Source organism: Suncus etruscus, chromosome 11 (assembly GCF_024139225.1).
Source record: "Suncus etruscus isolate mSunEtr1 chromosome 11, mSunEtr1.pri.cur, whole genome shotgun sequence".
NCBI classification, from domain to species: Eukaryota; Metazoa; Chordata; class Mammalia; order Eulipotyphla; family Soricidae; genus Suncus; species Suncus etruscus.
Genome location: NC_064858.1, coordinates 71,740,437 through 71,756,243, shown reverse-complemented (window position 1 = coordinate 71,756,243; position 15,807 = coordinate 71,740,437). Strand labels below are relative to the sequence as shown.

General features: G+C 37.1%; 1 protein-coding gene across 1 annotated transcript in view; it reads left to right on the top strand.

Moving 5' to 3' along the window:
* Nucleotides 1-15,521, top strand: part of NAV3 (neuron navigator 3) — a 531,493-nt gene extending 515,972 nt beyond the window's left edge. Inside the window, exons 34-39 of the mRNA XM_049783639.1 lie at nt 2,950-3,104; nt 4,469-4,540; nt 5,055-5,251; nt 7,031-7,149; nt 11,521-11,718; nt 14,343-15,521. Of these exons, the coding sequence (XP_049639596.1) occupies nt 2,950-3,104; nt 4,469-4,540; nt 5,055-5,251; nt 7,031-7,149; nt 11,521-11,718; nt 14,343-14,462 (861 nt within the window). The 3' untranslated portion in view covers nt 14,463-15,521. The remainder of the gene's footprint in view (nt 1-2,949; nt 3,105-4,468; nt 4,541-5,054; nt 5,252-7,030; nt 7,150-11,520; nt 11,719-14,342) is intronic.
* The last annotated feature ends 286 nt before the right edge of the window (nt 15,522-15,807 follow it).

Genomic DNA, 15,807 nt, shown 5'->3' with positions numbered 1-15,807 from the left:
GAAAAAACGTCCTTGACCTGATTACAAAAAGGCCTCACCCCAGAAGTTTATTGGCATAAGACAGACTCAGGGTTCCAGGCATTCCAGTCTATCCAACTCCAGTCATTCTCAAGATCCCAGTGAAACTTTTGCACACTTTAGCTATAGTTGGTATCAGACTTTTATATTTAAAGACTCTGGATTCTGTGCATTTCTTTCGTTGATGTCAGGCTGATGTGGAGCATCCTCTAGTTTCAGCATATCATTAAATGCAGAGCGATCTGCCCTGCATGCAGACTGTTGCTGAGTCGCCTGGGTGTTGGGAGTACTCTTTGGAGTAAGTCAATGCCAAAGCAGTGGTAGGTCTTCTCTGGTAGAGGCTTGGATCCTGAGAATGTTAAAGACAATTGTGGTTGTTTCCATAGTTCAGGTGTGTGTGGGTGATGCCTATTCTTCTGAGACCTGAGCCAAATCATTATGCCAATGTTCAGGGTAAAAGACCTAATTACATTACTAAATTTGTGTTCCCATCTCTATTAGATTAAAACTTGTTTGCATATGTATTATTTTCCCATTTTAATGTGCCTATGCAAAAAAGAAGCACTGCCACAAGATATTGTTGGTGCATCTGGGGGCCAACGAATAAAGTCCAACATTTCCAACATCTCAGTCTTTCTTTTATTTATTTTTTTGATTGCTACTATAGTTGATTCTTTATCTTTAAAGAAATACTGTGATTTTAATTGTTATAATTATCTTCTTGTTACTTTCTTACCCTTTAGTAATCTCATCTCATTCTTGTTTGCTAATTGGTCTTTTTCTAGTAAATGAAAATATCCCCTGATATTCTATTCTCTACTTCTCTTCCATCTGGGTAACTCCTGGTTTCAACATCTGTTGAATTAACAATTAGCAGTGTATACTCTTCTAGATAATACCCTTTTATTGGTTTCTAGGGAGATTTATACTAGCACAGTAAATATATATGTGGGATCCTGAAAATGTCAACTGAAAAACACTATAAGAAATTCATCTTACCTACCACCATTGTCCCACCCAAATTAATATTCTGTCACTTAGACTACTGCAAATTTTGTATCTAGATACTTTATGTACAGCTTCTGTTTAATTTTATTTCTCTTTTTTTCCTATCTTTTTATCACCTAAAATAGAGATTTTCCTAGTTAAAATCTGCCCACGCATTAAAATTCCATTGTTTTCTGTTGGAACCAAAAGTATTCTCATACTTCTCTTTTGTATACAGTCTCGTATCAACTCCTAGCTTCAACATTTTCTGTGTTCTTGTGACTCATTTCCCCACCCCTACTTTTAAGTGTACTTACTACTTTGAAATTTTGATTAGGAATACATAACTAGGATTCCATACATTCAATGTTTCTTCACTGCCTAAAGTTCATTGATCTTACCAGTCATTAAAACTTGCAAACTATTTTTCTAATGTATTTACCACTACTCATTTTCATAAAATTATTAATTTTTCCTACTATTATAATATTTTTATGTTTCTGCTTATGTCATTCATTTTCTTTATAAACCTATTCTCCCATTTTATCATTAAAATATAACCTAAACTTAAAAGTAAAAGGTAATATAGATAGCTTTTATATATAAACATATAGTTTATAGATATAAATATATAAATATAAATATTATGTTTAAGCTTATGTTTCTAAATTCTTCAAAAACTTGCCCATTGGAGCCAGAGAATAGAATAGTGTACAGGGCTTTGACCTTGCATACTGACAAACCAAGTTTAATTCCTGAAACCCAAGTAGTCCTTGAGTCCATCACTATGTACAGCCTCAAAATAAACCATCAAAAGCCTTAGGCTTGATCATTTCATCCCTTCCCACTTTTACTTTAATTTTTTTTTTTTGTTTTTGAGTCATACCCTAAGGCAGCTCAGGGGTATACTCCTGGCTCTGAACTCAGAAATTACCCCTGGCAAGCTCTGGGGAGTATATGGAATGCTGGCAATTGAACCCTGGTCAACTGAATATAAGGCAGTGCCTTACCCACTGAACTATCTGTGGCCCCCGCACATTTACTACTCAAGGTGAAGTTGCTTCTAGGGTAAATAGTTCACATGTTTACCTGAGTACCAGAAATTTAGATCATGGGACTTTTTTTTAAACCTGAGCAAAATTTATAAATTGAAAATGTCATTGTAAATATGCAAATATGATGGAAATGCTCTTACTGATTAGGATAATTCTAAGAAACCTAATTATGCTCTTGGCCTACCCATCTGTGGGAGCAGTTAATCAGTGAATTGGTTATCATATTTAGATTAAAAGCTATTAGACAGGAATAATACCTGTTATAGAACCAAGAATCTCAAGAATGCTATCAAGTGACCCAATGAAACAGTAATTTGTGTCTCTGTTTACTGAAAGAGCAGCTGTGTGCAGATGATGGATAAATAACCAAATATTATATTTTTATCCCTGTCCCAGAGCTATTCTTTCTTTTGCATCTCATTGAAATGAACTGGAATAAAAACATTTAAAGAATTAGTGCCTTTAGGTTCTACTTTAAACTTATAATTATAATACCTGTTAAAATACGCTTTATTAATTAAATACTAAAAGCAGAGTGGAATTTTCAGTTGCGATTTATTGTAGGACCCACATCTGAAATTCTTTTTTTTTTTCTGTTGGGGGAGAAAACAAATGAGAAATAGGCCTTCATGTTTTCAGCTTTATATATGCTGCATGTTTGCTATATTGTTGCTGCTCTTCCTTTAAAATATGAATTTTCATGTGCATGAATTTTCAGCATTATTTTGTTTTTCTTTATGAATTCCTTTTATTTTAATCAATGGAAAGATCAATGCATTTAAGTCAAAGATAGTGAGTGGAAAACAAAGCACCCTATTTCTTAAATATGGAGTGCTCACCTTTGGTATGAATGTATCATTGATGTCTTTGTTTTTTATTATTTTTAAAGGAATTACAACAGTATCTAGCTAACCTGGCCGAACAGTGCAGTGCTGATAATAACAGTGTGGAGCTCCCAGTTGTAATAATTCTTGATAATCTTCATCATGTGGACTCTTTGAGTGATATCTTCAATGGATTTCTCAACTGTAAATACAATAAATGGTATGTTATGAAATATTTTGAGTGATAAAATATAAAATGAAGGGGATCAAATTTGATTTCTTGTGCCTTCATACCTGTGAAGACCTCTTACAAAACCTTTCATTTTAGGGACCTCCTTAATATTATGATGTATTTTTAAAGCTCCCTATTTATTCATTCATTCATTCATTCATTCAATGATTATATTGCAGGCGTCTTTTGGGAAACCTCATCAACTTGATAATATTCACTACTGCAGATATGCTAAATGTCTGAGAAACCAGTAAAATGATGAAATATTTGATTGTGAAAACAAAAACTAGAATTAGACTTGAGAACAAGGTGTTCATTCTTAGTCCATCATAAAGCTCAAAACCAGTCTTTCTCTAGATACACACAGAGGGACTAATAGTCCTCTATTCATGAGTCAAATTTTTCACTACTTGTGATACAATTTGTAAAAGGTTGATATAGAGTATATAATGTCTGAAGACTTGGGCTGAAGAGATAGTTCAGGTGTTAATTTTTTTTTTTTTTTTTTTTTTTGGTTTTTGGGCCACACCCGGTGGTGCTCAGGAGTTACTCCTGGCTGTCTGCTTAAAAATAGCTCCTGGCAGGCAGGGGGGACCATATGGGACACCGGGATTCGAACCAACCACCTTTGGTCCTGAATCGGCTACCTGCAAGGCAAACGCCGCAGTGCTATCTCTCCAGGCCCTAATTTTTTTTGATTAAAGAATTGTGCATCTACCAGCTCTGGTCACACAAAGACTAGTCTTAATTAGTGCAGACATCCTTAATAAATTTTCTAAAATAAAACTGTTAATATCTATCAGAAAAATTAAACATTAAAATATAAATTATATCAGGAACATTAGCCATAAAGTATAAAATGGGAAAAATTAGTAATTTTATCACATTATGTTTCCATGGGATAAAAGCTTCTGCGATTATTCTAACTTTTCCATTTTATAAATGAGTAAAATTGACTGAAAGGTTAGAGCAGAAATTAGAAACCTGAATTTCTAGTGCATTTTTGTTTGTTATTTGCCAACATAACATCAGAAAATTACTCTTTTAAAGCTTACCTTGAAAGTGGAGTCATCCTTGCTTTTTCTAGCCCAGGATCAAATTCCCAGCACAACATATAGACCCAGAATACTGCCAGGATCACATTTAGGTGTGGCTGAAAGACAATAGTAGTAGTAGTAGTAGTAGTAGTAGTAGTAGTAGTAGTAGTAGTAGTAGTAGTAGTAGTAATAATAATAATAATAAAGCAGAGTGATCCATATTATTCTACATTGCTTTCTAAAATTATTTCAATATATTCATATTTTGTACCTCAGTCAGTAGATGAACCTATCTTACCCTTTTATTTTCTCCAGTCCATATATTATTGGAACAATGAATCAGGGAGTGTCTTCATCACCAAATCTAGAGCTGCATCACAATTTCAGGTAAGATAAATTGATGATGTTTGTTTGATTGGTTGGTTTTATTTTTGCCTTTGTATCATCTCTTTCTACTTTCTTTGGGTAGCCTTGTTTTTTATTTTGCTTTTTTAATTTATATTTTGACAGATCTTTCTAGTGGTTACCTGTGGTGTGAAAATAATTCTCACTTCTCATACTCTTTCTCAAGCAGTCATTTTGTGATCCTCAGCCTGCAATCAGAAGTGTTTCTTGGAGAGTCAGGGAGGTTAATTTTTTTTCCTGCTCACTACGTCAGGACTAAAGTAGGGCCCTTTCTTTTCAAGTGTGAGCAATGTTCAGAGAGTAGCTGATCTGAGCAGAGTGCTCAGCCTGCACTTCCATACCCTTGGAGACACACCTGCTTCTTTTTTCCTCAAAAATGAAGTCGCTTCTAATACTTATAAGCCTGATCCTCATTCCAAATGTCACTGGGAAGTGTATCACTACGGCTTGATATTTTCTTTACGAAAATATCTTGTCCATTATTTTCTGTTTTTAGGTGGGTCCTTTGTGCAAATCACACAGAGCCCGTAAAAGGCTTTTTAGGCCGATACCTTCGAAGGAAACTAATAGAGATGGAAATCGAAAGGAGCACACGCAGTAATGACCTGGTGAAAATCATCGATTGGATTCCTAAGACATGGCGGCATCTCAATAGGTTTTTGGAAACACACAGTTCTTCTGACGTTACCATCGGTGAGTCCAGAATCTGCAACATGTCATTTTCCAGAATCTCAGAGTATAGGGAAGACTGCCAGATCGTATAGTAGAAAATAACAAGTGCAGGTACTGTTTTTCAAGCTTCTCAATATTGAAGTTGTCTTTAGTTATTTTGTGTCCTGGAATCTTGCCTTTCCTCTGAGCTTCGCATTCCATTAGCTTCATTTCGACTGTCAATTTGGTATATGGAGATATTACAAATAGGCAAGAATCTAAAGAATAGATGTTGGGAGTGGAACTGGATGGAATTGGTGGTGAGTGCTGACACAATGACCAGATAGATCACACCTTTATTGTTTGACTAATCACACCTTTATAGTTTGGTACTTGATCGTACAAACTATGGCCCACGGGCTACATATTGTATTTGTATCTGTTTTGTTTCTTCATTGCAAAATAAGATATATGCAGTGTGCATAAGAATTCGTTCATAAGTTTTGTTTTTACTATAGTCAGACCCTCCAATGGTCTAAGGGACAGTGAACTGGCCCCCTGTTTAAAAAGTTTGAGGACCCCTGATTATTACCTGGGCTTGCTCACAAGCTGTCCTGCTGTGAAGTGATATCTCTGGAAGGGTCTCTCCCTGCTGGGGCTGAGGTTGGTAGCAGGTCCTAATGGATAGGTGGTCTTTTTTCATTGTACTTTGATAGTGGCAACTGGGGTTTTAAATTTTAGGAACTGTGGTTGGGTCGAGTTCTCTGACAGTTTAACTGGAGTCACATCTGAGCCTCCTTAGGTCTGCTCTAAGATGCTACTCCTTATGCCTAAGAGCTTCCCTAATCACTTTTTCAAGATCCCCAGGTTGTGCCTCAGGGATCCAGGAAGTGCTGTGAGCAAAATTTTTTTTCTGGGTTGGCAAAAAAATCACAGCTCTTGAAAACATTACTCTGGTTTAACACAAACATCACTCTGTTGTAAACATGTTTATAACATTCTCTCCCCTATATTCCTGTTATTCCATTAGTCCATGTGTGCCTGAGCTGAAACCCTTTGGATCCCTAGCTATTTTTAGGTATTCATTATATTAGATAACAACTTAACTGAAATATTCTTTAAAAAATTGCATTTGAGTTATTGAGTTTAAGATTATTGAGGTATTTGATTTTTTTTCTCCTGAGTTGAAATTCAAATGTTGAGTTTTGTATTCCTTCTTAACTTGCCATTGATATGGATTCTAAAAAACACACTCACTAAAGAAACTGTAGATTAGAGGGTATATTACCTTGGGGGTCAGAACTATGAGCCCCACATTGAAAGAGTGATGTTTCATATTTAGCAGCTCATTTCAGCAGTTTCATACTTTATGAAATGGGCCAATTTGACCAAATAATGAGCTTTATTTAAGATTTCTCCTAACCCTAAATTGTTTCAGATGGGCTTTATTTTGTTGTTTTGTTTTGGGGCCAGACTTCACTGTGCTCAGGGGCATACTCCTCCTTGATCTTCAATCAGCGATTACTCCTGGTAGTATACAGGGAACCATTTGTGGTAGTGGGGATCAAAATTGGGTCAGTTATGTGCAAAGCAAACACCTTTCTCACCATACTATAAACTCTGGCCCCTCAGACCAAAGTTTATTGTAAAAAGAAATGAGAGTTCTGGGAATTGTGTCTTCAATAAAATATACTTTAATAATCCCCAAACTAGCCTATATTAAAATTTTCTAAGACTCCTACAAGAAACATTAACCCCCCCCTCCAAAGGTTACTGTGGAATATGATAATTGTTAAAAATAACTTTGTTGTTTCTTCTCAGGTCCTCGACTTTTTCTTCCTTGCCCTATGGATGTGGAAGGTTCAAGAGTGTGGTTCATGGACCTTTGGAACTATTCTTTGGTACCATATATCCTGGAGGCAGTGAGAGAAGGCCTTCAGGTATAATAAAAATTTCCCTTACTATCTGAAACATATGTCTTCTTGTTAAAGTATAAGCATTTATCTCAATGCAAATATATATGTTTAAAGTATATTAATATCCTGGTAAAGTTATAAAGATGAACTGTAGGAACACTTATTTTTTAGTTCTGAGTAAATATGCAATAGAAAAAATGTATGTTTCCTCCAACAACTTTACATTAAAGGTCAAATTTATTACAGTAGGTGATTGCAAGTTGTTCTTATTAAACCATCTAGTCAGTTTCACTGTTCTCTAGTCAAGTTGTCATTAAACAGTTTCACAAGACAAGTCTATTTTATGTATCTTTGTAAGTTGTCTCTTGTATAATTTGCAATCAGTTGTTTTCCTACAGAGGTTCCCTATTTCTAATATATTTCATTTTTAGTGTCTCTTTAATATAACATGTAAGAAGATCTTTCTATTTCTTTGGTAGTGCTTTTGGTTCAGAGGCCATTTGCTAGTCTGTTTTTTTGCTTTTTCTTGAAATTTATGATAGCAGCATCTTTGCTGTTCCTCCCATTTATATTATATCATGAGGCATTAAACTCTTCCATTTATTCTCTTAGTCTTCTCTTTATTCTAAGCTAAAATGTCAAAATACATCCTTAACAGGAAAAATCTTGTTTCCTCAATAAAATATTGTCCCTCTTTTTCATCAGTCTTGCTGCTTTATTACATCTTAGTTGAAATTTTATAACATATAATTATAAATCTTAACGTTGAACCTTTATGATTTGTGTTGTATATCACTGTAGATAAATATTTTCTTCTTTTGCAATAACTCAGCCAAGTCATAAAAAATAATTTGCTCAGCTATCTATATCTGGTGATCACAAAACTAAAAGGATTAAGACAGAGCTCAGGTTTTTCACATTTTGTCAACTGCAACCCATGCTGAGTCTTTTCCTGTTTAAAAGCTTAGTTGTCTGTGTTCTGTTTTTTTCAATTCCTTCTGTCATCAAGCTACTTTCACCTAAGAGAAGGGTGTGGAATTATTTAGAGCATAATTGTTCTGATGAACATAGTGAATATGTTAAAGCTTTTCAAAACATTCAGAGATAGTTATCCTAGAAAACACTAACAGTGGTTCTACTTTGGATTTAAATAACCCGACTTCATGTTTTTAAGGGCATGGTCAGTCTAGTTCCAGTTGTGGTACCAAAAATGAATCTATACCAACGACTTTTTTTTCTTTTTTTTTTCTCTCCACCCCTGACTTATGTTTTTGTTTTTAAGAATAGCAACACTTTTCATGATTTCACTCAAACATTTCCTGATAAATTATGGGTTCAGGTGCCTAAATTTTAATTATTTAAACTAAACATAATTATATTTGAAATGCAATTAATAATATCCTGGAAGTCATTATGTTTAAATTAACATTTAAATTATTTTCTTTCTAAATTGGTAAGTATCTGTATTAGATAGTGCTGTACTGCACTGTCATCCAAGCAATTATAAACATGAAATCCATATTTTTCTTTTCTAATATATTAAAGGTTTTGTTCAAAATTCAAAAGCAACATTTTAAAAGCCTAGCTTTCTTAGATCTCAGTTTTAAAATATTAACAAGAACTTAATTGATCAATATATTTGTAAATATAATCTAGCAATTATAATTCTATAAATTTCTCATTTGTACCTAAGTACATTTACTAAAATGAAACCAATTTCTCAAACCATAATGGAAAGATACTTCAAAATTAATTCTAAAGGAAAATAAAAATCTAACTTTCTTGCTGGAGTTTTAGATTGTGGTCCTAGAATGAAAGCAGTATTAATTCAAAAATAGTGAATGGCAGGTGGGCAATAGCTCCAAGCAGAGGAAAGAGCTGAGAAAGCCTTTTGTTTATTAGCCATTTTTCCTTGCTCATGAAAGATGTGCTTAGTGAAAAGATAATTGATAGATGTATTCTTAGGGTGGTTCCTATGTACTTCCTGGAGGTAAGCAAAGAAAAGAAAAGCACTAGTGCTATGAAGCTACTGGCATCAAATAATATTGACTTGGGGAAAGAGGCAGAAAGGCAACAATTCAGAAATAAAAATCTATGTTGGGGCTGAAGGCAGAGTTTTCCATTACAATGTTTGCTTTGCAAGGGGCTCTGGTTCAATCCCTGACAATGCAAAATAAATAAAAATAATCTGTGTGGAGAGAAATAGAACAATCTCTTTTCATATGCAAGACTCATGCTTTGATAAGAAAACGCATAGAGAATATTCTCTTGGCCAGATGTTTCAGTAAAATAAAAGCCAGTGATGTAGTTAATTCTGATTTTCATTCTGATCATTCCTCCTTGAAATGTTAACAATAGTTCATCTCCTTCTGAATGTTTAAATTTTCAGATGTTTTCCTGTAATACCTGTTTTAATCTCAAAACTCTGTTCATTCATCTGGAAATTAATACGATTTTTATAGATTTGATTTCCAAGAATTACACATTTTTCTCCAATCAACTCTGTTTTACAATTTCTATAAAGTAAGTTTTTTTTACTGAGAGAAAATTCCCAAATAATAGAATGAAGAACAATCAAATTATTTCTATCCCTACCATCATATTATCAAGAAAAATATAGATATTAGGACCTAGAATTTTGTGGTTAACTGACCACAGCTTCATCTCTCTTCTCTAGAAGAAACCTAGCAGTGATTCCAAGCAACCTATAGACATAGTCCTCAGGGCACCCATGTCTACAACTTTGGTCTCGTCTCCCTGTGCCACAGTCAGCTAGCTACATAGACACAAACTTCTGTCTTATCATCCAGGATTTCCACTGTTACTTGCTACCTATTATCTCTCAATACAGGGCAGGTCAAGGTGGAGGAAACACTGATTTATAAGCTAGTGGGTGAGGATGTGGCTTGAGTGACTGAGACAGTCTTTGCTTCTAGGAAACCCTGAAGTTCATCCTGCACTGGTTTGGCCCCCTGAGCACCACTAAGTGCAGCTCTCATTCCCTAGTGGGAGCACTGTATCATGGGGTCCCCATCACTGCAGTGGTGTTGGCCTCACTTCCATCATTAAAGGGCTTAGTCCCTTTAATTAAAGGGGTTAGATTTGGTACATCCATATTCAGTTGTCTACATTGCAAGTTTTCTGTCATCCCATGACAGAAACTAAAAAAAAGATTTTTTTACCAAGCTTCTCCCTGAATGGAGTTTTTTGTTTGTTTTGTTTTGTTTTGTGACTATGCATGGCAATGTTCATGGCTAACTTCTGGTGCTATGAGCTCAGGAGTTGCTCCTGATTAGAATCCGGGGACTATAGAGATCAAACTCAGGTTGACCAGTATAAGGCAAATACCCACTGTACTATGGCTACAGACTCTCAGATTTTGTTTTAGCTTTGCTTCCAGCCTAACAATGTTTCATTTTATCTTAGGTTCACAGACTCCCCACATCTCTGTTTCTTTGTTCACTTTTATGCTTTGTATGAGTCTGACAACATTATTGCTTCCATTTCTTTTTTTTTTTTAGCTTCTTTGCTAGTCATCTTGTAAATAAATACCTAAAAAGTGTTTCTTATATGAAATCATTAGAGTATTAGAAAGAATTTACTCTGAGAAAAGTGATTGTCAGAGAATGTGTTAATATACTCCCCCAAAACTAAGTAGAGAGAACTAGACACAGAAATTATCTTTTCTTATGATCTTTGATAATTGAATAGACATGTTTACATTTTTGTTTTGTTTTGTTTGGGGCCACAACTGACATTTCTCAAAGGCTCTGTATTCAGGGTCACTCCTCGTGTGCTCAGAAGACCATATGGGATGAATCTGGGTCAATCTCATATAAGGCGAGCATCCTATTCATCTCCATACTTTGTTTCTAAATTTATTATTTTATTTTCTCCATAACTAGAACTTTTCTTTCTTGATTTTGCATGTTCTTGGTTTTTTATAATAAAGATAAACATGAGTAGTCATAAGTACTTTATTCTTTTGGTTTGTTCTTTTGTTTTTGAACCACTTCCAGTGATGCTTACGGGTTACTTACTCTTGATTCTGCACTCAGGAGTTACTACTCCTGGAAGCTAGGGATGGAGGGGTCTGTCTATGGGATACTTGGGATTGAAGCCAGGTTGGAAGCATTCTACCCACTGTACTCCTGTCTCATACATTTATTTAAAACAATTCTCCTTCACATGCTCCCCATCAATCCCAGGTGTTCAGTTTTATTTTGTTTCACTTTGAAACAAACTATATTAACAAAATGGATATTTTAAAATCTTAAAAGCAGTAGTCAGGCATGTAAATTCCTATAAGGATTTAAAGTGCATCATTCAGTTGGTCGCCATCTGTTTAGCTGACTAGGAAGACATTGAAGATGTTTTTTGTGTGTATTTTTTTAGATGTATGGGAAGCGTGCACCTTGGGAAGATCCTTCCAAATGGGTGCTTGATACATACCCGTGGAGCTCAGCGTCTCTGTCTCAGGAGGGCCCAGCGTTGCTTCAGCTGAGACCGGAAGATGTTGGATATGAAGGATGTACTAAAGAAGCTACAACCTCAAAGCACATTGCACAGACTGATACGGACGGAGACCCCCTGGTAAGATGCTGGGATTTATTTCTTCCTCTTTAGTCTTGACTACAGAGCATGGTGGTAGAAGTCATATGTATAAACACTTGTTAACCTCGATATCTTGAGAGAACTTTCCAGATACTAGTTCCCAGCTTTAATATTGATAGTTAGTCCTCTTTTAATTGTTCAAATCCTTCTAGTGAAGATCCAAAATTGATTATTCAAAAATATATAATAATTCAGGAGTACTGAAGCCTCAGTGTGATCATAGTGTTTTCTTATTTCTTATTGTATAAAAACAATAAAAATGAAAAAATTCTAATCCTTTGATGTCTCCATTCACTAAGTGTTAGGAGGTTGAATTTTAGTTTTTTTTTTTTGTTTGTTTTGTTTTTGGTTTTTGGGTCACACCCGGTGATGCTTAAGGGTTACTCCTGGTTATGTGCTCAGAAATCACTCATGGCTTGGGGGGACCATATGAGACACCGGGGATCAAACTGCGGTCCATCCTAGGCTAGCACAGACAAGGCCTTACTGCTTGCGCCACTGCTCCAGCTCCGAATTTGTTATTAAATATAAAAAAACACAAATGATTGTATGTATTCACAAATGAATACAATCTAGCACATTATATACCTCGACAAATGTGGAGCACAGTTGTTCTTTTGGCCTATAGGTTTAAGATAACAATAATACATGCCATATCCTCAGAGAACTGATTTAATGCATTGCTTTAAAGATTATGAAAATGGGGGCCGGAGTGTGGCGCTAAAGATAAGGCGTCTGCCTTGCAAGCACTAGCCTAGGACGGACCGTGGTTCCCATATGATCCTCCAAGCCAGGGAGTGATTTCTGAGCGCATAGCCAGGAGTAACCTCTGAGCGTCACCAGGTGTGGCCCAAACAAACAAACAAACAAACAAACAAAAAGATTATGAAAATGCTTATAAAATATGCGCTAACTATTCTGTCAGAAAGATATTCTTGAAAAAATATGTGCATCTTGGTTTATTTTTATTTTATAAACACTTATTGAATAAACATTTCATTCTGAGCACACAAGCATGCATTACCTAATATAGGACTAATTAATTTTTCTAGCGGCTAGAGTGATAGTGCAGTGGGTAGGACATTTGTCTTGCATGTGGCCAACCTGGGTTCAATCCCTTGCATCCCATATGGTGCTCTCAGCCTGGCAGGAGCAATTTTCAACAGCAGAGCCAGGAGTAATTCCTGAGTGCTGCTGGATTTGGCCCCAAAATTTATAAAGAAATTTTTCTTGATGTATCCTTTCTTTGAATCTCTATTTCTCTCCAGGGGTCTCAAACTCAGTTTACCTGGGGGCCGCAGGAGGCAAAGTCGGGGTGATCCTTGAGTGCAAAGTCAGTAGTAGCCTTGAACATTGGGGGCTGTGACCCAAACAACTAAAACAAAACAAAACAAAAAAATCCCTCTAGGGCAGGGCCACAAAATGTTGTACAGAGGGCCATTTGTGGCCCGCGGGCTGTGAGTTTGAGACCCCTGTAAGCTGTTAAAAAACTTTGATTAATTAATAAGCTAAATAAATCAATGTTAATAAAACAACAGAAAGTTTGCTACAACTTACTGAAATCTCCTCCTAAGAGACTCCCAACTTCAGTATGAGGTGCTGATTTTTCAGTGCTTTATAACATCACTGATTTGGACACTATTTCATTTTGAATCTGCTTTATGATTTTACCTTTTTCTCTAACACAGGGTCTCTCCATCCAAGTGAGGGGGCTGCTTCCCCTTTTGTAATGCTTCCTCATTCTCCCCAAGTGCCTTCCCTGCAAGTGTCACCTGTTAGTTGACACACATGGTCCTCTTTGTCCTGTGCAGCTATGCAGCTTGAGCCAGTTGCTGTCATTTCAGGAGAAAGGTCTTGCTTCCATGAGATATCAATTATGTGCTAGCCAGATTCAACAGTAGCAGACTCTACAGGGATCCCTTCCTCCTCCTCCTCCTCCTACACTTCCTTCCTCTTTTTTCCTCCTCCTCTTCCCCTCCTTTCTCTTCCTCTTCTTCCTCCCCTCCTAACTCCCTCTCCCCTCTTTGTCCCCCCTCTTCCATGTCCCCTTTTCCTCCTCCTCCTCCCCTCTTTCCTCCCCTTTCCTACTCCCTTTCTTCCTACCTCCTCCTCCTCCCACCCCACTCCTTTTCCTCCTCCTCCTGTTGCCCTGTCCATTCCCCTCCTCTTAAGGTCACTCCCTCAGCAGCAGATGGTGTACTGGCTCATCTGCACTCTCCCTCTCTCAGGGGACTATGTATGTGTCTATGTATAGAGGAATATGCTTGACTTTTCAATGCCCATTCAATGCTTGCTGCTTCTCCTAGCCAGAAAAGCTGAGAAGTTTGGGTTCACTCTAGCACAGGACCCAGATATTTAGTAGCAATAACATTCCCCGCACAGCACTGGCCTTCATAATCTCCTTTCAAAGGGGGTTCTCTAGATTCCCAATTTGGGCTTTGGGGAGAAACAGGTAAGGGAACTGAGGTAACGAGGTGAAATAATAATCCAAATATTTTCCTATTCTACTGGCATAGGATGCCATGCTTTGCCGTGTGTTTTCTGCAAAACTGGCCTGGGCCATGCAGTGATACCCATATGGCTGTCTCCTTTTCTCCTTCCAGATGAATATGCTCATGAAACTCCAAGAAGCAGCCAATTACTCGGGGACACAAGGCTGTGATGCTGATGGCCCCCACCCACGTGAAGACACTGTGGATGCAGCTCTGGAGTCTACCTTGTAGTGGGTAAACAGAGCAAAAGCAAAGGCATCCCCAACATTGGGAAGATGTTTCCAGGGAAGGCATTTTCGCAAAGCCACTGCCAGTCCTCCATCCCAGGGCCCATTCCCAGAGTCTGGTTTCCCCCAAGGTGGCACAGCCCAGTCTGCACTACCAGAGGTTCACGTGAAAGTATATTTTGAGCTTGATTTTCTGTCTCACCTTGGGTAGAGCTGTGGTATGCTCCATGGATCCCCGACTCAATTGGAAAGGTCCCTGTGGATAGGGGAGCAAAATCTATCGCACATGAATAGCCAAATTAGACTTTCCTTTGGTTCTCTCACAAAGTTTACAAGGAAATCTTGGTTAATACCCAACTTTTTTTTATTCCCCCATGCATCCTTCTGGTCTCTCCAATCCCCTGGGTGCCCCCTTTCACCAGGTGCTGCACACAGGGCCATTTTTGTGGTGTGGTATGGTGTGGTATGTTGCTTATGCCCATTCCAGAATGAAGCTGTGAGGCCAGTCCTTTGTAAGCACAAATTGAAAATGTGTGACCACTAGAAAGACACGGCAGCACGATGCCAAACTCATTCTCTATTGCCATTTTCACAGGATTTGTTCCACCGTCTTACTAGTCTCAGAGTCCCAAGTTTTCTAGAGTTATTATTACCACAATGGTCTTTTCAAACCACCTGCCCATACACCCTTAACAAGAGTTTTATACCAATTATTTGTCAACACTGACAAAAGGCTTTTTTTTAGGGCTTTATTTGTTGGAGCCTTTTCAGTGAAAGGAGGAAAATTTCCTATGGTGCTGTCTCACTGCCTTAAAACCAATTTCTACAATGGTCTAACAGTTGGTTTCGATTCTGAACCAATGGTGGATCTCCACTGTTTTTTTCATTTCCAATCAAGTAACTCCAGTTAACAAACACAGTGATTCATCTCTCTATTTTGTGTTGTTGGGATTTTCTTTCTTTTTCTTTTTTGGGTTTGCTTTTGAGAAATGAATAGGAGAAAGATCAGTATTTTGAACCTGGTGAATAAAAGAATTTACCTATTTCTCCCCACCCCCCTCCCCATTTTCAAGTAACCCAGGAGCTCTCTTGGATTGTCACTTTAGGAGCTAAGATAGATGACAAAACTCCATCCAGGTGTAGGCAAGAGTCTCCTGCAAATGTCAGGAGATTGAGTTCTGACCCAGCAGAGCTACAAAATGAGCACAAGCACAGCTGTTCAGCTTTCCTTCCCTATTCTCTCCAAATTCCTACCATTTCTTTGGAGCACATAGTTTCGATGGCTGTTGTCATTCATGAGAAATTCAGCATTCAAGTGCATGGGCTCAGTGAAGTGGAGGTGGGAGGAA